The sequence below is a fragment of the Aotus nancymaae genome, unplaced genomic scaffold, assembly GCF_030222135.1.
Source record: "Aotus nancymaae isolate 86718 unplaced genomic scaffold, 86718_ANA_hifiasm-v0.15.2.pri h1tg000019l, whole genome shotgun sequence".
Lineage (NCBI taxonomy): Eukaryota > Metazoa > Chordata > Mammalia > Primates > Aotidae > Aotus > Aotus nancymaae.
In genome coordinates this window covers 51,955,264-51,979,037 of record NW_026988431.1, presented here as the reverse complement: position 1 = coordinate 51,979,037, position 23,774 = coordinate 51,955,264, and the positions used below count along the sequence as shown (strand labels likewise).

The window sequence follows — 23,774 nt, the reverse complement described above, 5'->3', positions numbered from 1 at the left end:
ATTTTAGTTGTTTAACTAACATGTACATTCCAGTCACTGATGCAAACACTTAACAATTCCTAACCTCTCAGTCCTCATGCTGAGTACTTTGGGTTCTTATGAGGAATGTGCTACCTTGAATGCTGAGTTCTGCTTTCCAGGTTCCCCTCTTCTCCTAGATCTCAGCAAAGTAATCGCTCCCTTTCTTTATAGCTATTTCATGCCCCTTTTAAAGCCTTATAGTTCTATTATCTTTATATTACATAAATGACAAACACAAAGAACACATTATCACTTATAATGAGGAATAAAGTATTTGTCTCATTTAACTAGCCAACTAACCAAGACACTGCTTCACCAAGCTATAAACTCAACATTCTTATATTTCTGAAAAATTTAAATATACAAATATAGAATGTTGCAATGAGCCCTCATCTATCCATTACGCAGGTTTTAGCAATTATTAAGATTTTCCTATACTTTACATCTTTTTCTCTACCTTCCCTCCTCTCTTTCTACCTGTCTTCCTCCCATCTCTTTTTCCTTCTCTTCCTCAACTATTTTTAAAATACATGCCAGATATCAGGTTACTTTACCCCTAGAATTTCAGTATTTGTCTCTAAAATGACATGGAAGTTTTCTTCGATTATTATGGCCTAACTATATTGTCATCAATACAAGTAAGAAAAGTATTAATAATATTTTGATACCATCTAATACTCAACTTTTTATAATTGTTGCAGTCGGTCTGTTTGCATCAGAAGCCAAACAAGGCCCACAAATAGTATTTGGTTGTTACACCCTTTAAATCTCATTTAATGTAGAGTAGCTCTCTCTTCTTTTTTTAAAAAATAATTTTTTCATTTCATAGACGTATTGAAGAATCTGAGTCAGTTGCTTCACAGAATATCACATACTCAGTTTTCCAGTTGGCTTCTTCAAGTGGTCGTTTAACTTGATCCTTCGCCTGCCATACTTCCTATAGTGGAAGTTAGCCACAAAGACGTGACTAGATTTGGACTTTATTATTTTTACAGGGATATATACTGTGGTGATGCTGTATACTTTCGGCTGAATTACAGCAAGAATGTACACTCTTACTGATGCCAGGAATGATGAATAAGTGGTTTCAAGTGATGAAAACCTGATGCATCCTTGGTATAATTTCGCATCAACCTTTCATTTGTGGCTTCACCCATTCACAACTGTCTTAGATCATGATCTATTATTTCATTAGGGTTGCAAAATTGTGATTTTCGAATCATTTCACTTTTCCTATAGTTATTGCTTGGAATTTTGTAAAGCAGAAATTTCTTTTATCAGCTAGGTTTATTTGGCTGCCCAAAATATAGTTCATGCTGGAGAAACATAATATATGCCTGATTTTCATATTAATCACATTTTTAAAGTAATGAGTGTTGCTCTACTGACTGCAGTGGTGTCCAATAATTTCTCTTTTTATAGTTTTATTATAACACATAGGCTTTTACATACTTATTTTGTTTCCAATAATTACATTCATTATCCTTTTCTTGCCCAAATATTCTTATCTTTGGCCAGAAAAGCTTCTGTGTACTTTCACACAACTCTATTGATCTTTGGAGTCTTCCTTGCATATTTTGTATATTTTTGCCTGAGACCTGGAATCTGCTGCTCCTCTAAGTAATCCTGGTTTTTACAGGCTGGAATAGTATTTGGAGACTACAATCTAGGCACATAAATTTCGGTTATTATTTCTTTTATGCTTTTTCATGGAAAAGAACTAAGAAATACACTTTTTTTAAATAAAAATAAAATATTCTGCTGATACTGCTATTTTACATTTAATAATGCAGAATTTTAGGTAATTTTTTTGGCTTTATACGGATTTCTTTTCTCATACCTAAAAATCTTGATTCCTTCTAACAGTAAAATAATCACTTGCATTATATAAATTATAAATGGAAACACTGTAAAATAGTTCCAGTACAATACTGCCAATATTGCTATTGAGTAAATTTTAAGATTTCCTTGTAGTTCTGTATTCCCTTACATAATATTCTTTTAAATAATGTTATACTTTAAAATCTTTTACAGATAGTCAAAATATTATGTCCAAAAGTCACATGAAATAATTTTTTTGTGTGGTTATGGCACAAACAATTAGATTCATTTGTTTTCACTAATTTACTATTCTTAGAGATTGCCTTATTTTATTTGGTTTTCTTCTATGAATATATTTACCTTGTTCCAAGTTCAAAACTTTAAAACAAGGTATATTCAAAGAGGTTTTATTTTCATCACTGCCCACTTTGTGTGCTTTCTCTGTCCACACGTAGATAAATATTTTTGTTAGTTTTGTTAGGTTTTCCTTTTGTTGCTTCTTTTTTGGCAAACAAAAACATACAAGTACAGAAACTTAATACCACTCCCTTCCTGCCATTCTTACACAAAAAGTAGCATGCTGTATATACCTTTCTGACTTTCTTTTGTTCTTTCAATAATACATCCCAAAGATCACTTCATATGAGTAAATTAAGATGCTCTTCACTCCTTTTTATAGCTGTATAATATCGTATTATGCGTTATCCACCATTTTTCTAGTTGTCTCCAATGGAAAACCTACTCTAAATTACTCAGTTCCCCATTACCAACGTCGTCTTCTTAGGTCTGTAGATAAAAAGTTAGTTTGACAAGTCTAGCATCATGCCCCATATTTGGGGTTAGGAGACAGCTGTTTAGTGCAGCATCACTGAGTGCAGCAGAATCTTTTCTTACCCCGGTCCTCTGGCATTCTGCTCTAGTGGAGTATAAAAAAGACCACGGTACTATCTGTAAATGTTCCCAAGATTTTCCTTCTTTCTTACCCTTCGCTTATAAGAATGTTGAAATGTGTCACCAACTTGAAAAATGCCACCACCATTTATTTCCTCTCCTGTTGTTTCCTGAGGGCTGCAGCATCTGGTGGATTACCTGATTCATTTGTTCAAGAAATGTTTATGGAGGATCAACCCGTTGGCGGGCCCTGAGCATATATAGAAACTAGGTATGGCTCTTGCTCTCATAGAGTTTTAATGGAAAGACAAACGATAAACAAGTAAAATAATAAAGGAATGATAAATTGTGATAACCCAGATTAAAAAAAAAAGACTAGGGTACAGTCCGAAGAAATAATGGTAGTTGTGAAGAACTTGTGTAAGGAGCTGCCACTTAAGCTAACAGTCAAATCATTAGGAAGAAGCTGCCAGGTGAAGAAGAAGAAAAACATTCCAAACACAAAAACTGCAATATGCAAACATCTAAGGCAAGAAATAAATAAATAAGAGCTTTATGTGTTCGATGAACTGATAGGCTGGTGTGGCTGAAGCAGTATGAAAAGACAATGACAAGATCACATAGGACTTTGGAGTTAAGATATGGCAAGGAATTTGGATTTTACATAAGGGGAAATTTGATGCTAATAAGCAAGTAATATCAATGCAGTTTAAGTTTTAATAAGTTCATACTGGCTGCTTTGTGGAGATTGGATTAGAACAGGCAGGGAACTCAGTGTAGGAGACTATGGTGGTGATGAAGGTGAGAGATGATGGTGGCTTAGGCCAGGGTGTTGGTAATGGTGATGAGGAAAAGTTACAAATTAAAGATACATTCTTGAAGAGAAACTCAACAAGACTTGGTGGTTGATCAGATACACATGGGAAAGATGGAATGGTAATAAAGAAAGGAGTCAAGAATGAATTTCAGCATTTCTCTTGATCGGCTCAGTATTGACTTACTGACTTACAGAAGACTGAGGGGGACAAAGTTATTAATGTGACTGAAGAAAGGTAGTGTGGTGTGTGGAACATGGGGAGGGGGCAATAAAAATCTGACTAACCTCACCACAATCAGAGCATTCCCATTTGCCTTGCCAGTTCAGATTTTGAGGTTGCTTTGTTCATGAGCTGAAGCATGTGTTCTCAATGTTGTTCACCTTCACTGATTCTGTTGTCAGAGCACACGCCTCTAAAATCCTAGCAAAAGGTTGTCAGCCATCTGTGATTTCAATGGTAATATGCATTTTCATTTTTTACTGTGACCTTGTAGGTACGTTAATGGAGAATTAGAAGTAGTTGCATGAGGGGATACTAGCTAGGCATAGTTTTAAATTAGAAGTCTTTATTTATTTTTTTAAAAATCATACAGCTAAAAGTAACTTTATTCATGTGTAGGAGTATAGCCGAGAGCATGGTTGTCTTTGATCTCTTCTTTATAGCCTGCACACAGACTGTCATTCAGACTCACAGTGCAGAGGGAATAACACTGAACTTGAACTAGTATGACATGATTTTACAGTTTTATTTCATGTAGTATATCTCAAAGTGGTATTGAGAAGATCAAATCAAACACCATATGTCACCTCGGACACATCAATACTTTTCTTCTTATCTTTTCCCTATTTTTATCAAGTATATTACATTCTGGAAAAAAATCAAGAAAAATATCAAGAAATTGATATCATATATGAAGCTCTGTTTTGAACCCTACAGAAAACAATTTAATATTTTCATTTACTTTCCTATTTTACATTGAAAAATATTTGTTTATTAATAGTACAGGCATCAGAGTATGACGGTTAAGATCCAGCATGCTGAACTAGCTGCATTTTAGCTTCACTTGCTACTGTCTATGTAGTCAGAAAAAGTTCCTTAGCATCTCTGTGACCCAGATTCCTCACCTATAAAATGAGAATAATTACAGTTCCTATTTTATTGGATTGCAATGATCATAAAAGGACTTAAAGGAGTTAGCATATGTAAAATACTTAGAAGAATGCTTAGCATATAGCAATGCTGTATAAATTTTAGCTATTATAATTATTGTGTCCTAGACAGTAATTTAAAATAGAATGCAGTTTATTCTCCAATAATACAAAAATAAAAATTAAATTTTCATTAAAATTTTCTGTAACACAAATTACTAAAAGATAATAAAGCAATAATTATGGAATAGTTCAATGAATCATTAAGAGTCAACAATTTTATACCCAGCCCAGCTAAAATTCATGCACAAGTGCCCCAGAAGACATTATCTGACATTGAAGTATATGAAGTTTTTTTGTGTGCCTCAAAAAAATTGAAATAAAAAACATAATGGAAAAAGTATAGTACAAACAATAGTTAAAAATCCTTATACCACATATAAAAATCAACTCAAAATGGATTAAAGACTTAAGTATAAAACTTAGCACTGTTAAAACAAGGGAAGATAACCTAGGAAATATAATTCTGGACATAGGACCTGGTAAAAATTTCAGGATGAAGACGCCAAAAGCAATCACAACAAAAACAAAAATTGACAAATGAGACCTAACTGAACTAAAGAGCTTCAGCACAGCAAAAGAAACTATCACCAGAGTAAACAGACAACCTATAGAATGGGATAATATATTTGCAAAGTATGCATCCAACAAAGGTCAAACAGCCAGAATCTATAAAGAACTTAAATCATCATGCAGAAAACAACCCCATTAAAAAGTGGGCAAAAGACATGAACAGACACATTTCAAAAGAAGACATGCATGTGGCCAAGAAGTATATGAAAAAATGCTCAACGTGACTAATCATTAGAGAAATCTAAATCGAAACCACAATAAGATACCATCTCACACCAGTCTGAATGACCATTATTAAAAAGTCAAAAAATAACAAGGGCTGGTAAGGTTGCAGAGAAAGGGGAACACTTACACACTGCTGGTAAAAAGTACATTAGTTCAGCCATTATGGAAAGCTGTTTGGCCATTTCTCAAAGAACTCTAACCAGAATCACCATTTTACCCAGCAATCCTATTATCAGATATATACTGAAAGGAATATAAATCATTCTGCCATAAAGACAGATACACATGTACGTTCATCACAGTGCTATTCACAACAGCAAAGACATGGAATCAACCTAAATGCCCGTCCATAGTAGACTGGATAAAGAAAATGTGGTACATATACACTGTGGAATACAAAACAGCCATAAAAAACAATGAAATCATGTCCTTTGCAAGCAACATGGATGCAGCTAGAGGCCATTATTCTAAGTGAAGTAACATAGGAACAGAAAACCAAATACTACATGTTCTCACTTATAAGTGGGAGCTAAATGATGAGAACACATGGACACACACACAAAAAAACAAAAGACACCAGGGCCTACTTGAAGCTGGAGGGAGGAAGAAGGATGAGCATCAAAAAACTACCTTATCAGATACTACGCTTATTACCTGGGTGGCAAAATAGTTTATACACCAAACCCTATGACATACAATTTACCTATATTACAACAAACCTGCACGTGTACCCCTGAACCTAAAATAAAAATAAAAAATACATGAATAAACACAATGAATATACACTAAATCTAATTAATTGTTGTTAAAAGATCACAAAACAATGTAAATGTCAAAAAATAGTTCTTGAAATACAAGTTTTAAATATAAATAAAAGAGATATAGAAACAACAAACTGAGAAGTGAAAAGGAGAATAAGATAGGAGAGAAATTGAAGAGAACAGGAACTGCGTCTATGCTGGTTTCTACTGTATTCCCAATGCTAGGTCAATGCCCAGCAAGGATTAGGTCCTCAACAAATGTTCATTGAATGAGTGAACATTCACTCAAAATATTGCAGAATGATAAATTAAAATATTTTTATTATTAAAACAAGAAACACATATCATTACACATCTGTAATTAACTACCAACAGAATAAAAATGGAATGTTTATATTACAATTTGAGATGAAAAAAACAATATAATTGATATAAGGAGAGAGAAACAAAAGAAACAGCAATGAAATATGAGAAACAAAAAAAACAAGGCAAAAGAAGATCAAACTTAATAATAGTTTGTTCTTATGTTATTAAAATGAGCCCTTGATTAGTAAAAACAACTGTGTTTATGTTTAAAACAAAATTCACCTCCATACTGCTTAAGAAATAATCAGTTAAAGTAACTCAGAAATGTTGAGAATAAGTTTTGTAACTGTTACCTATCAGGGAAACACAAAATAAAGCAGGGATAAAGAATGTGACTATCTGATTAACATAGGAACTCTTTGTACCTTAAAAAGAAAGATCAGAAACTCTTTTCAAGTATCAGTGGAATATATGATCATCTCTGTATATGAAACTAAAAAACAATCCCTACACAAATATCCCAAAGTAAAAAATGTAAAGGCCATCTTTGATGGCTTCAATTTAACAAAATAAAAAAAATATATTGTGTTAATATTTAACATTTTTAGAATTGTCACTAAATAAAAATTTTAACTGCTTTTATAAATGATAGTTGAGTCAAAGAAAATATATATAATTATAAAATATTTACAAGATAAAGAAAATGAGGATGCTGCTTATTAGATTGGGAACACAACTGAATGAAAACAAATTCAAAACCTTAACTGTTGTTAAAATATTAATTCACTGAAACAAATAAATTATGCATTAAACTGAAGAAAAAACAAATGGAACAACAAAAATACACTAACGTTGGTCAGACGTGGTTGCTCACACCTATAATCCCAGCACTTTGGAAGGCCAAGGCAAACGGATTATCTGAGGTCACGAATTCGAGATTAGCCTGACCAACATGATGAAACCCCATCTCTACTAAAAAAAAAAAAATGGAAATTAGCTGGGTGTGGTGGCATACACCTGTAATGCCAGCTACTCAGAAGGCTGAGACAGGAGAATCACTTTAACCCAGGAAGTGGAGGTTGCAGTGAGACGAGATCATACCACTAACACTCCATTCTAAGCAACAGAGTGAGACTCCATCTCAAAAAACCAAACCAAACTGAGACACCTAAAGTTAACAAAGTAAGTATTACGTTAAAATATCAAAATGTATTAATCAGAAAAATACAGAATGCAATAGTTGTTACAAAATTTCAATTAACAAAATTATAATTAAAGGTAACAAAAGAGCATGCAGACAGAAATTTTAAACAAAATAATATGATAGTTAATTTCAAGATATTCACTGATACATCTTAGAAAATAAGTATCAGAAAATATTCACTGATATATCTTGGAATATATGTATATATATTAGACCAGCCTGGCTAACACGGTGAAACCCATTTCTACTAAAAATGCAAAAAATTAGCCAGGCATGGTGGCGCATGACTGTAATCCCAGCTACTCAGGAGGCTAAGGCAGGAGAATCACTTGAACCTAGGAGGCGGAGTTTGCAGTGAGCGGAGATCACACCACTGCACTATAGTCTGAGCAACAGAGTGAGACCGCATCTCTCTCTCTATACCTATCTATCTATACCTATACCTATATCTATATACATATATATATAATGAAATTTCAAATCTTTCCTGCTATCTATGTCTATTGATGTTCTTATCCATGTTTATTTCAGTATTTATTTACCTACACAGTGTTCCTACATGGTAAGAACAAATTTGCAAATGTATCAATTCTTATATTAGTTTACCGATTCGGTGCAATTCATATTAAAGTCTCTAAATAATTTCTTAACTATACAATTGTAAAGTTTATCTGGAATGAGTGTGACCATTCAAGAACATGAAAATATATGAAGTGGAGAATTTCCTATTAGATATTAAAACTGATCATATAAATGCAATATTTAAGACACTAAAATACAGGTACTAGGATAGACATGTGAAACCAGGAAGGCAGTTCAGAAAGAGATTCTAATGGATAGATTTTTACATGTGGTTAAGATCACATCACAAACTAGTAGAGAACAAAGGACTGGTCTGTAAATTGTGCTCAGGTAAAGGGTTAACTACTTGGAATAAAGTAAGACTATTGTTTACTATGCCATACACCAAAATGTCAATGAACTTAAGAGAAATGATAAAGCTGAAACCATTTTTTTAAAAACACAAAAATATATAGGTGAATGGGATACTAAGTAGGTTTTATTTCCAAAAAAATATTTAAAATTCTATAGATTGAAATATGCAATCTAGGAAGAATATCCCACAAATATGAATGCAGAAGCTTAATAATGTATACATAATATTTAACACATAAAATCTCAGTGAAACAACAGACAATTCACAGAATAAGTCAACGTGGCCACAAAATATGACAATGTTAAACTTCAACAATTAAAAGTACAGGTAAAAATGTTGAAAGTATGTTTAAGAGGTATATTTTTATATATACATATTCATTCCTAGTGTATACACATTTAGGAAACTCCAAGGAAAAATTCACTGAAATGTTAACAATAGTGGTCTTTGTTGGATTAATGTGGAGTTTTTTTAACAATTTATATTTTCTGAAATGAATATAGATATATACAATGAGAAATGAATAAGCATCGCTATAAAATCAGACAGAATATTACAATGTAGTTTAGAAATAATGTCATTCAAAATGTGTTGACTGAAAAACAGAGTAACCTGCCATTACTAATAGATTTCATTTTATAGAAGCCTCATTTCCTATCAGTTTTAGATAAATTAATGATCACTGTACTTTGCTGTAAAATGTAAATAGATTCGTCTTCTGACAAAGCACAGATTTGTTGGTCTTCACAAAAATACAAAATATATGTACATTAAGAAGTGTAAGCACATTCATTAAAAACTATAGTTTTTAGCTCTTGACACCGAAATAATAGTAACATCTTTTATTTTAATATATGAAGCATTTTTAAAAATACATGTGAATATGTGTTTTAGGCACATATGTGGAAGCCTATGTATTTGAAAATAATTCTTGTCCAAATAAAGTAAACCATTTAGAATATTTCTGGGTAATTATGATCACATAGCTTAAACATCAATTATTGGGTATGAATAAATGTTTTCCCAGATTCTAGCAAGTTTTCCTGCCTTTCTCTTCCTTCCAAAATCATTAAAATTAAGTTCCAAGAGAATGTATTTCTCTTTCCTAGCTTCTAATTAGCCCAGTCTTCGGTTTAGTTGGCAAAGGTGACTTTTGCATAACCAGTAGCTCTCTTTCAAAGCAGACTGTGATGTGGGAGGCTGTGAAAGGCCTACAGAGGTCCTATGACCTTCAGTAGGGTCCATCCAAGCACCCAAACAGAAGCCTCCCAGCCATGAATGGCCCACGTCTCACACAGGGAATGTACTTAACACATGCAATCGTGAATTACTTCCTTCCCATCATCCCTTTTCTACTGGCACAAGTCAGAGGTGCTGTTCCAAGTGGAAAATGTGGGTTCACACAGCAATTTACAGAATGTGCTTTGCTTTTTTGTCTGTTGGTGGGACACTGGAAGATAGGCCTGGCACAGTTCATCCTTTGCAAGTGCTTAATGCCATCCCTGGGGACAGGAATATCACAAGCCCAGAAAAACACAGCTTTTAGCTGCCTGGTGTTGAAAATTTCAGGCAAAATTCCAAAAGCCCTCAAACCTAATGTTGAATTGACAAACTGCCAAAAGCTCTCTGGCATTAAATTTCCACTCTTTATTTTCCCCCTTCAGGTTAACAGCTTGTGAAAATAATAATGTGATAATACCACCCTGTGTTCCAAATATCTCGAAGCACCATCTTGTTAAGCTTTGGTGTCCCTTTGAGACTAATGGGAATTGAGCCGACTTATTCATTTTACAGATGAGAAAACCCCCCAGGAGATGAGTCAAATGTTGAATGATGGCCCTGCAGACTTATCACATAGGTCCCGGATCTAAATTTAATTCTCTAAACAAGGCCAAGTGTTGTAGGAAAGGACCTGAAAAGCTCAGCTAGCATCAAAAAGGGCCAGAGTAAGATTCATAGAGGTTATTAGGCAGACTAGGGTAATAAACTGGTAAAAGTGGTGAAAACACACATTCCAGGAGGGGCAACAAGGCATTGTCTAGGCACAGCAATAAAGCACAGTCTAGGTGTGTGGCCAACTGGAATCAACGAGAATCACCATTGTCATCAGTAGATCTAATGTGACATCAGGGGCATCTTACAGTATCAGGCACACTGAATTTTGGCTTTTCTTTTTTAGTTTATCTGAGACCCTTCTCATAATTACAGAATATACTGTTATACATATTACAGTAAGGAACAGGACTCTAGCCACCACTACAGAAGTAATTCCCTTCCCTGAATTCTAGCTGTCAGCCCTGAATGCATGATTTAAACCAGTCAATGGCATGGCCCACTTCGGGACTTTGACTCTGGAAGAAGTGTCTCAGAGAATCGAGGGGTAGTTTGGAACTGTGTAACCAGTGCATCCAATGTACTGTGAGGCCAACAGGATTCCATTAATGTTGTCTATTGTGTGCCTTTCCGTGGGTTTCTGGTCAACAAACTTCTTCAGTTCCTCTTTTTCTGAGCCTGATTCTGTAGCCTTCCTGTCAATTTAGTAAGGTATCTGTTGTGTTTCTAATAAATTATTTTTCAGCTTAAATTAACTAGAGTCAAGTTCTGTAGTTTGCAACTTGGAAGACTGAAATTAGCAGTGGTCAAGGCTGCAGTAAAATTAACATCAACCAGATCTAGCAGCCTACACCAGGTTTACAGCAATAGGAACTGTGGTTTTGGAGGAAGAAGTCTTCCCATAGTAGAATAGAAGTCCATGTATGGCAGAAAGTACTAAGTGCTCTAAAATTATTTTATTTTCTTATTTCTATGTAATGTGAAGGATATTTCCCAGTCTCCCTTGCAGTTAGGTATGACATGTGTATTAGTCCATTTTCATACTGCTATGAAGAAATACCAGAGACTGAGCAACTTATAAAGAAAAAGAGGTTTAATGAACTCAAAGTTTCACATGGCTGGGCCTCACAATCATGGCAGAAGGTGAAGGAGGGGCAAAGGCCTGTCTTACATGGTGGCAGGCAAGAGCATGTGTGCAGGGGAACTGCCCTTTATAAAACCATCAGATCTCATGAGACGTATTCCCTATCATGAGAACAGCACGGGAAAAACCTGTGCCCATGATTCAATTACCTGCTATTTGGTCCCTCCCATGATTATGGGAGCTACAGTTCAAGGTGAGATTTGGGTGGGGACACAGCCAAACCGTATCAGCATGTGACTGGGTTCAGTCAAAAGAATGTGAGTTGAGTGATGTACGTCTTCAATGGATCCACTACAACCTCCCCCATATGCCCTTTTCCTTTCTAGTTTGCTGGGAAGGGAGACAACTCTAGGGTGGTCTTGAAAGCCACATGTTGAAGATGGAATAGTTCCCACCATCCTGGGTTCTCTGAATGACTATATGAAGAAGGATCACCCTGCTGTATTGCTTCCCCTTTCAGTACTGATGACTAATTAGGAAATGAACTGCTGTTTGTGAGCTATTATACTTTTAGAAATCTCTTTGTTACAGCATAGCCTAGATTCACCATGTATGATAAATTAATCAAGCAAAGATTCAAATTCAGAGCAGGGCCAGTAGCTAGGCTGACTTGATGTTGACCCCTTGAATTGATGGTCTACAGCTTCAAGATTTCTCCCAATTAATAAAAGAACAAATGACAACTGTAACCGAATCTCTAAAGGTATACGATGCAGCTATAGCCACACAGATTGAAAGGATACAGGCTAAAGAGCAAAAAAGCTCATTATAGATTTGACAGTCCTGAATAGAATCATAGAACTGATTAGGGATCAATAAATTCGAAATTTTTTATTTCTTTTTTATGCATTGTAGTATCTCTATGCTAGAGATAATGAAAAGATAAATTATAACTCTAGTTCTGCTTTTTTCTCCTTTAACCTAGTTTTCCCTTCTCAAATAGATCCAAGTGATGCACCTTACTCTCCCTCGTGAGTTTTTTCCAACTCCTGACATTTAAAATAAAACCCACCTGGGGTTTTATTTCCCAGTTTTCCCTTTACTCCTTTTCAAGTGGGTGGTTTCTCAAGGAGTTCAGGGAAGATTAATCATCTCAGTTCTTGTAATCACAAGATTATGTATCTAATATATATTTGTTGAATTAAGAAATTGTTTTCTCTTTTTAATGAGATGATACTGCACTGATGACTCTTACCCATGTCTAAGTTGGAAAAACCTTAGAGATCACATAGTCCTTCTACTACACATGCACGTACACACTCCATTAGGGAGTCCCCTTCTATAGCATTTTTTATGTAGGTCATCCAGTCTGTGTACTCCTATTTCTGGTGATCAGAAGCTCAATGCTTTATTCCTATACCATTGAAGAACAGCTTCACCTTTTTGTTTTTTGAGACGGAGTTTCACTCGTCACCTAGGCTGGAGTGCAATGGCACGATCTTGGCTCACTGCAACCTCCACCTCCCTGGTTCAAGCGATTCTCCTGCCTCAGCCTGTAGCTGGGATTATAGGTACCTGCCATCATGCCTGACTAATTTTTGTATTTTTAGTAGAGATGGGATTGCATCACTTTGGCCAGGCTGGTCTCAAACTCCTGACCTCAGGTGATCTGCCCACCTAAGCCTCCCAAAGTGCTGGAATTACAGCCGTGAGCCACTGTTCCCAGCCTGTACTTATTTTTAAAATATTTCTCCATAAATCTTCCAGACTGCTCAGTGTTGGGGTCCCTTACTGGTCACATAGTCCATAGAAATTTCCTTGCCCGGGAATCAGTAAACTGGTTTCTAGCTCCAAATTATTATTTCATTCACAGGTCTTTATCTTCTCCACAAAGACATCAGAAAAAAATCTTCAAACCCATACTATAGTTCAGATACAATGCCTGCATTTTTATTTCCAGGAATCTCAACAATAATTAAACATAAGCAAATTTGTATGAATTTCTCGAAGGCACTGAAGCTTTATAATCTTTCATATCTACTGTCACATCATTAGGCTGAGTCTGTCTTTGCTATTAAAAAGACATATTCACTATATCATGGGTAGTCAGTGGACATGCTTTCTATCCCAACATTGTATTCCACACAGTACAGTTCCATCAGTTCCAATGTACACAAAATGAAACCCAAGGTGGAGAGATGGGGTTTTTTTTCTTGCCACTGTGGTGCACAGGAGTCAGAGATCAAGCACTAAAACAGCATTTTAGAGAAGTATGCTACTGAGGTTAATCCAGAATGTTGGATTGAAAACGTGTATTGCATCAAGATGGGTCTTATTAATGGAGTCAAATACTGTATGATGTAGTGTGTCAACTCCAAAAGTGTAGATAAGATGTTGTCAAAAATCCAAGATGAGAGTCAGAAGCACAGGACAAATTAGGCAAGGTGGAAGTGGCCTGAACTCATCCCCAGGACTGGCTTCCTTGATGTGTACTTGTTCTTTACATGCACCAATTTAAGTTTACTTATGGGAGAGAGTAAAATCCATCTAGAGGGACTGGAATTTGAAAGATTAGTCAACGTGAGAAAAGCATCATATCCAAACATTTCTATTTGGATAATATTCTTGGACTTTCAGCTCTGTGTATATCTTCCATGAAAAGTCCCTAAGCTCTTTTCAGTTCTCTGAATAAGGTAAGATGACTCCATCATTTCTAGTAATATTTAATGTAAATCTCAAATCAGTCAGGTCATATCTAGTTAGGCCCATAATGTAATATAAAGTAGAAATGTACCTTGCAAATAAAATTGGGACAGGAAAGGAACAACTAACAGTAAAATGTAGTAACTGAGGACAGAAATCACTTGATAGAAAGTTTTATAGTGATTCTCTGGGATGCTGGAGTACCTCTTTCCAGCCCCTAATTTCCACTGAACCCTACTTATAGTGTTAGAAACATACTAAACATACTAAAACATGCATAGAACCCATCTGGAACCAATCAGCATCCTCCTCACTGAAATAACCCCAAGGATCCCTATGTCCCTCTAAGAAGCTACTATTTAGGACCTTCTTGCAACACATTCCAGTTCCAGGCTCTTCCCTACCGGAACTGGTCCTGTTGGGACTATAGCTAGAGGAGTTGCTTCTGCAGGAAGATGTAATGAAAACTGACGCAACAGAGATGAGTCTGAATACCTTGGGTTAAGAACTACTTCCAAGATCAACTAATCTTTCTTAGTGCCAAAAGGGGTTAAAATTAGCAGTAAAAACCACACCTGCCAATTACCTGCCTCTATATTCAGTCACCCTGAAAAGCATCCTAACTAAGGTGGCTTTCATAAATAAATATGCCCCTAAATTCTTTGTAGCCAAAGGTTATACATCCCTTGCAAGGGTGGGTGGACCACAGTAAAGAGATCTGGGAGCATATTTTTACATTGGCAAGAAAAGCAAAATGTCACTCAACTAAATTTAAGATTGTTCACATACATCTGCTACCACCAGAATGTTATTTTAAAAAAAAGAAAGAAAGAAAGGAAAAGAAATGTGAATATCTAATAATTTAGCTCTGAACATTTTTCTACTGTTCAGGTAACTGTTTCAAGAATGATTGAAAGGCTATCCAAACAGAAGCAAACATGTGTTTGTAGTTTGTCATATAGCAACAATTTCTGGTTAAATACATAGACAACCATATCGCAACTACAGAAAAATGTGTGTGCTGGATAGCTGTAGTTATAAATATATCACTAAAATGTCTGCAAAAAAAGCAACAAATATAAAATGTTACACTTCTGACAATATCATAAATGAATCACATCCTTCAGAGAGACAGAGACAAAGATCAAATAAATTTCTGAAACAGGTCCATCTCCTGACCCCATTTCAGAGCAAGCAGATGCATTTTATCACATGAGTCTTAGATTCTTCTGGATTAGGGTATTACAATTTAATAAACCAGAATGATTTGTCCAAAGTTCACCAGCAGCTGCAAATGGATACAGTTTACCATAAGGGAACAATTCAAGTTTGAAATCACAGAGGTGCAGGCAATGGTGTGTGAAAAGTACTACTTACCTATTAAACCAAAGCAGAATTCTAAAATTTTGGGAAATGAAACTAAAAAAACTAAAATGATAAATCTGTCTTTCATTCTTTTCAAAAACTGAGGCCTTTTAAATATTGACATCAGTTAAGGAAATTATCAGTGGATCTATTAAGCCAAGATGACAAAAATGTATACCAAGGTCTCTTTTATATAAAATCGTTACCTCCTCTAAAATTATGCACTTCATACACTGTCAAAATGTAAGTACCATTTTATCCTAGAATGAAATGCCAAATTACTAAAGAGTTAAGAAGCAACAGTAATTCACTTGGAAATTATCCATAACAGAAGGAATCCATTATATTTGAATTAAAGGTTGAGCTGAGTAAATTGCATTTACTTCTGGTTTTTAAATATGAGGGAAACTACTGAGGGAAATAAATATAATATTAAAATATATCTTTATTAGGCTTTAAAATAAATGATTCAGTATAAATAAATTTTCCAAACCACATTTAACTGGCCTGAGAAAAGAATCATGATTTGTTAAAGCTATTTTTCAATGACAATATGTTCTCTTAGAAAGAAATTTGAATAATCAAAATATCTGTTGGGGTAATTCTTGGTAGTAAGTCAAAGTATTATTTCTTCATTGGTTGTGTCATGTTATAATATCATAAAACCACAACTTTGATAGTATTAAGGATGGAGTTAAGAGATGTTTTTGAAGAAATATTTTTGATTTCTGGTTTGAACATTTAAATTGAACATTTTGAAACTAAATATTTTCAATTATGCTAAAATTATGACTTCAGTGGCCCATATATAATTTTATGAAGTTATCTGTTTATTTCTACTTATAATAGGCTCCCACTGTATACATTTCATACCAATAAATTTGAAATTTTGTAAGTCATCAAATATCTCCCATGTACTGATATTAGAATACTTAGATATTTATTCTTTTGGTAACTGAAAGTATAATCTACAGTGGAAAAGTTTAACATTGATCTTACAAAATTGGACAAATCAGGAACTACTTTCCAAAGAGTCTTGTGCATACAAAGGACAACAGATTGTACATTTGGAACTATTTATATGTATATATTAAAATGCTATTTCCAAGGCTATCATTTTGTCTACTGCAATGCAATTAGTTTTGGTGGACTAAAAAAAAAAGAACACCCAAACTTAGATACTCAAAATTCAAAGCACCAAACATCCACATACTAACTATCCACTGAGAAAGTATTTTTTTTCAAATGAATACTCTGATATATTTCAAATGCTTAATCCTGAATTTAAAAATGTAATGAAGGCCATCAGCTTTTATAGCTTAAATTTAAAATAACTCAGTTCGACTTTGAAATTTTCTGTCTTCATATGTAAAAATATGATAAACTTAAAATAGATGGCAGACATTTGGAAAACTTACACTGTCAGAGTGCTTGCCCTGGTCACAGTCCCACGTTGTAACATGCTGCCCAGACCTCTCCATGGTGCTGAAGAGTTACTCTTGCCCATTTGAGAGGGAAGAGTTGTTTATTCAAAGTTGACTTTGAAAGAAATCCATAAAGGGTCACCTGGGTTAGCTTAGCTAGTAAAGTTATCTGAAGAACTTCTACAGCACACACTAAGTAGAAGATGCTTTTGCCCTTCAGTTATCAACCACCATGCTCAAGCAGCTCAAAGTAGATTTTGGAGCAGAAATCTTCAAGTATTGGCAAAAAATAGTGAGAGCTCTTTGGGAGATGAAGTTTGCTGATTTTTGCCAGTGTTCTTCAAATTGATAAAACACACAGAGAAGACAAGGTTACGCAGAGAACAAAGGATTCCAGAAAAGTTCTTGATCTTAATGCAGAAAACAAGCTCCCATGAGTCCAAAGCAGCCGATTCACTTCGTGCTATCATCTGATCTACTTTTTGATTAAAAATAATAGAATGAAATAGAGTTACGAATTCCACAAGGCACTGAACATACCATGTAAACAGGTCTGCCTCATTCTAGCCCCAGCCTCCGTCTGCTGAAGATTATCACAGCAGAAATCAGGCTTTGTGGCTTTCACAGATTATCTCTTTCTGAGGCTGAAACGTATAAAGAGCCACATGACACCCAATGATGTCATCTCTAAAGCAGGTCACAGTTGCTGCTGTATGTAGATAAAGTCCTTCTAGTAAAGTATTTAGCATTGTGATTTTCTTGAAAATCTACTTGCATTAAATTGCATAGTCTTCTACCAAAATACTTAACCCTATCAATACAGTGCCATGAAGAGAAAAACCAATTTGCTGCTCACATGTGAGACAAAGTCTCCTTTTAAGCCAACATCAGCTTCTGGTGATGCTTTACAAAATGAATAACTGCAATTAACTCATGGTGAATATAGTGAAGAAGGGTTTTGCCCTGGAGAAGCTGCTGTGGCAACTAGAGGGTTTCTAAGGATATAGGATCTACTTCTAAAACACTTCTCAGAATATTTAGCATGTTCAAAAATTATTTTTTAATTCCCTCCATAAAGATTGCAAAATAAAAATTAAGGCAACTTTGTTCAACTTCTAACAGTTTATTTATTAAAAAGTTTTATAAACATAAAAACATTTTAGTATCTCTGAAACGATTTGAGTATATTTTCAAGTGTTAAAGAAAAACTTTAATGCACTATTTTTAGATGTTTTTCAGCTGTGAATAAAGTAACAATAGAAAATTAGCTATACTGTGACTAATCTGTACACCTAACTGGTAATTGATAGTACATTCTTTTAAAGAATGTTCAATGAGCAATGCCCATGATCATTCTTTACAACATATTTCTTTTGTCTATTTAGTAGCATGCCATAATTTATGATTTTCAGTCGTAATTGCCATTTCTGCCAGTTAATAGTTAAATTATCTAATCCCCTTTCATGCTAATTCTTATAGCCTGAGAGAAGAATAACTTGAAACTAATCTAATCAGTGCTTATTAAGTGTATTCCCTCTCTTAAGGTCAAATAGATCAAACAAAAGCAGTTTTCCTTGAAGAGCATAGTACTCTGTCATATTTTTGAGAAAGAACCATAAATCTGAGGAGAAAACAATTTTCCACATAACCAGTGCCACTGAACAAATTCTATTAAAGCAATGGTGATTGTTCTGGCATCTCATCAGGAAAAAATTGCCTCACCATCTTCTTATGGCATATCTAAGCAATGCTAAAATATTCAAATGAAAACTGGAAAAAAAACTGATCACCTAAATGTTCTGGTCCAGTTACCTTTCCTAAATAGGTAGTTTTCTTCAATTTATACAGCTTAGTATTTTCTATACTTTAACAATAATGAAGATTATCTGGGGCATTTTAAAAAGTTAAAAGTCCCAGGCTGCTTCTCAGATATTCTGATATGATAGATCTGTTGTGGTTCTGGAATCTGCATTTTTTAAAAAACGTTCCAAAAGTAATTATTATTTGGAAAACACTACAATGATTAACATATTACAATGTATAAAGTCATATAAAAATAAAACCAAACAAAAAGCATTTATGATACTTAAAATGATTTAAAAAAAAAAAGCCCAATTTTTGCTACCTGAAGTATCCAGTGTTGAGCCCCCTTCTCATTTTCTCAGGTTCCTATAAGAAAGCATTTTTCTAAAGACTCCCAGCTGCTGATTTCTATTGTTTTCACCTCTCCACAAAGGTGGAAGGAGTTACATTGATTGGAAGATTAGGCAAAGGAACTGGGCATTTACAGCTCAGGATCACCTTCCCTTCATTTCTGTGTGGGATCCAGCTCCCTGCACAAGATTCACTCTGGCTTGCCCTGTAGGTGGGACTGGTAAGTTTCTCTCAATCCAAAGTTCAATAGCAAGAGGTCAAATGTTGCCAGAGTCAGAGCTGCACCCTCAAATTCAGCTTTGACAGGAAACTGAGATTTTGATCTCCCTCTGCCTAAATCTCTTATTTCTCGAAATAAGTTTCTAGATCAAGAAGGGAAAAGGAGTTATTTATTGACTTTCTGAAACTCCATCTTTCAGTACTATTGTTTTGTTGACTCAATTTTTTTTTATATAAGCCCTATGAGCCAGTTAATGCAACAAGTTTTATTTGTGAACTAACTTAATAAAATTTTCATTTGCATAATACCGCTCTATAGATAGAGGCCTATAAAAAGAACATGTGTGTAAAACTTTCATTGGAAATTTTATGAAATGCATTGTTCAACTTATTAATTGCATTATTGAGCCACTTAGAGGAAAAGTTGAGCTCTTGGAATTTTTCTTTAACAATAATGTTTACCAAAGTGTGTTCCACGGATCCATTAAGTCCAGAAGATATGACTTACTTCAGGTTTCATGCTCGAAGCAGCATAGAAAATGGCAACATAGCCTTCCTACAGAATCAAAATGTGTATAAACTTGAAAAGGCTCGGAGAAGTCATAAACAAACTGACTTATTTTGCCCCTCTTCTAATTAACATTTACCAATGTCCTATAAAAGTAATATTTCAGGTGCCACATTCCAAGAAATTCTGCTCTAGAAGATGTTTCAGCAGTAAGATTTTTGTTAATAGTACCTAAACCTTCTATACAATTAATCAATTAATAGTTATTATTTCCTGTTATCAACAACTGTTTCAAGAATTGTCAATCATGACTGAGGAATTTGTAGATTCTGCAAAGGCGGAGGTTGTGTTTCTTTTGGTGATCATTGTATCCCCAGTGCTTTGCAAAGGCCTGGCACACAGTAGACATTCAGATAGTTGCTGAATGAGTGAATGAATATAAACCTAATCCAGGGATGTGAATAATTATAGCCCAACCCCCTAAGATGTCCTATTTGCAAAAGACCCTTAGGCTAATGAGCTTTCCAGAAGAAACAGAATACAATGATATATCACAATCCAGTTTCACCACATCTGATTTCTCCTTGGACCCTAAAGCATTTTTTATACTCATTCAATGAGTGGAATGTTGGTTTGTTGTTAATTTTTATTTTTTTGTAGATATAGCAGGTGCATATATTTATGAGATACATGAGATGTTTTGATACAGGTATGCAGTGTAAACCAATCACATTTTTATCCATTAAGTAATCATGGAGGATGGGGCATCCATCCAAGCATTTATCCTTGTGTTACAAACAATTCAATTACACTCTTATAGTTATTTTAAAATGTACAATTAACTTATTACTGACTATAGTCACCCTGTTGTGCTATCAAATAGTATGTCTTATTCTTTCTTTTTTTGTACCCATTACATTAACCATCCCCACTTGCCCCCTGCAGGCTCCCACTACCTTTCCCAGGCTCCAGCAACCATTCTTTTCTCTCTGCTCATTAGTTCAATTGTTTTGATTTTTAGATTCCATAAATAAGTGAGAACATGCTATATTTGTCTTTCTGTGCTTTGGAATATTTATTTGTAATAATAAAACTGGATTTATTATGTAGAGTACACTCTGTGTCTAAATTAGAGGTATAACAATTTATCTCACCTAAGCTGTAAAATTAGGACAGAATTTATGTGAGGACAAATGCCAAGAGTGGACTTAGGTAAACTATAGAGAAAACAAGTTCTCAACTATCTTTATCAAAGGTGACGTACTTGACTTCTAGGTTTTTGCATCTATACTCAGAGGTCATTAAGTGTGCAGACTGTGAGGAAGATTTATTATGTTACTATGGATGAATCAGGGATCAATTGTCAATTTTGCATATCATTTTGAACTCACATGATGTTTAATATTAGCAGTACTTTTAAAAAAATTTTAAATCTCAAAACCAAAACAACATGTTTATTTTTAAGCCCATCAAGAAAAATTATCCTCAAACCATGAAGTTAAAAGGATAATTTGGGAAAAGGAATCTATATTAGCAGCCGATATTTAGAGACATAAAGGGAGGGAATGTTTGTGTTATAAAGATAATATTTTATGTAAAATATATTTAGGCATACTGACATATGGTTATATAATTTCTAAAACTTTGGAAAATGAAATTCTCAGGCTCTGGTTTAAAAAAAGAAATATATCTACTTCTATGTAAATATCAAGAAGTCTTCTCTTTTTATATATGGTTAATATATTCTCAGAACCAAAATTTGGAACAAATAGACAAAGAATTTGTGCTCTTTGGGGATCTGAAAGGAAGGGTGAAAGGTAGTGTTTAGGTACTAAAACATTAGAATTCCTGGGACGTAAATTTACAACAGCTGGGCTTAATAGTGTAACCTGTCCCTGACCTGGAAAAGTTAGGTTATTAATTATTAAGTAGCACAAAACTTGTATTCTCTATAGTTTTAAATCTCTCAATGTTGTATTAGAGGGGGTCCCAGAAATCCTCTTTTGGGCTGAGTTTCCCCCTAAACAAGTGCACTTTCTAACAAGTCTTTCTCCCTAGTCACCAGAGTTTTCCTGTTGTATTTAAAGCCTGGAGGTTGTAAATCTGAAAAGGGCAATAAAGCTTGAGGGCAATGAAGCAGTTTGAACGTTGATGAATATGCTGTGTTCAACAGCAAGGTTAAGACTGACTTTTAGAACTGTATTTGGAAAGGTTTGGTGGGTCACCTGGCTGGCTGTTGCTGAATATCCAGACACTCTTGCTAAAAGCTGAGTAACAGCAGTGCTGTTAACTTTAGCGTTCCACAGCCTTCCCTCCACACCTGAGGTTAACAGTCTTCAGCTGGCCCAAGTCACTGGTTTTGACCCTGCTCAGTACTCTAATTCCTCTTGACCATGATGAAGGTGAAGCAAGGTCTGCTGGTAAAAGTTGGGCAGCTGCAGGAATGGCACTTAATTCTGCTTTCCCCAGTGTGCTACGAATCCTCCCATTTCTTATTCATCAGGAGAACGATCTATGCTTGCTTTTACTCTGAGTGTGGGGGTGGTTTCTCAGAGGAGGTCTACTCGTTTTGATGCAAAAGGATCCAGTTCATCTTCAGAACTGGAAAAATTAATCTTTAGTAAGAGCAACACTAAAATAAATGCATAATTTATTACCTTTGTAATGTATAGTTCCAGTATATATATTCATATTCATTCTGGGACATGAGTTGATTCTCATGGATCAATCACAAACAGTGCCCCTCAATCAGTGTCAAGTTAAAACTTTCATCTCTGCTCTCCACAAGTTTTCTACAGCATTTTGAGTAAATTCACTTAGTGTTTTCAAGAGCAGATTCAAAATCAACTAACACTTATTGAGAGACTTCAGAGTCCCAGGTTCTGTGCTGTATTCTACATACGTAGTGCCGTTTAATCCACAGCAATCCCAATCCATTTCTGAAGTGGGTATTATTTCCAGTTGCAGATGAAGAATGTCCTTTCTAACAATATATCTTGGACACAAACAGTGGCAGAGCTGCTATTTTAAGTCACATCCTCTTACCCAGGCAGCGCCTCATTTCATGAGCCACAGTGCCCCCTATAGGCCAGATCATAATAATATGGGAACCAATGGGAGAAAACGGGCGTGACCACAAGCAAGGCCCACGCAGGTGGAAACAACTCAAGCCAAAAGAGATTGAGAATGTCTGTAAATAATCCCAAAGATTTTTCTGGACTTATGTGTAAGGGCACGCTAATGATTTCTGAAAAGGTTATCAATCTTGAGATTTAGAAAATATCATATTGTAGTTTCTGTGATAATCCTATTAGACAAGTTACAGATCTCTGGGAGCTAGACACGAAAAGCATTAAATATTTTATAATATAAAATTGATTAATAAAAAGTACAGAGGACATTTCCTACTGTTGTCCTTTGTGCAATAACTAATATTTTTAAGGAGAAAAGATTACTCTTTTAAAAAATCATCTTGATATCCACAAGCTCCATTCCCTCATAACAGTTGCTATTCAAAATTCCTATTTCTAAAACCAGTTTTTCTGTGGCCACATGATACATTGTGGTGTAAGGGCACTTAATATGCAAATTGCTAACATAACTTAATATTATCTTCCCTCCTGTTGCTCTTTAATTTGGCATTGAACAGCTGAGTTTTGAGGTTTTAATCAAAGAGCATTGAATGAAGCAATTTATAAAATCAAATGAGGGTTTTAAAA

At 34.8% G+C, this 23,774-nt stretch overlaps 1 protein-coding gene across 1 annotated transcript in view; it reads right to left on the bottom strand.

Annotated features, from left to right (window-relative positions):
• Positions 1-17,814, bottom strand: part of SCHIP1 (schwannomin interacting protein 1) — a 574,152-nt gene extending 556,338 nt beyond the window's left edge. Inside the window, exon 1 of the mRNA XM_064378864.1 lies at positions 17,169-17,814. Within this exon, the coding sequence (XP_064234934.1) occupies positions 17,169-17,231 (63 nt within the window). The 5' untranslated portion in view covers positions 17,232-17,814. The remainder of the gene's footprint in view (positions 1-17,168) is intronic.
• Positions 17,815-23,774: the final 5,960 nt, after the last annotated feature.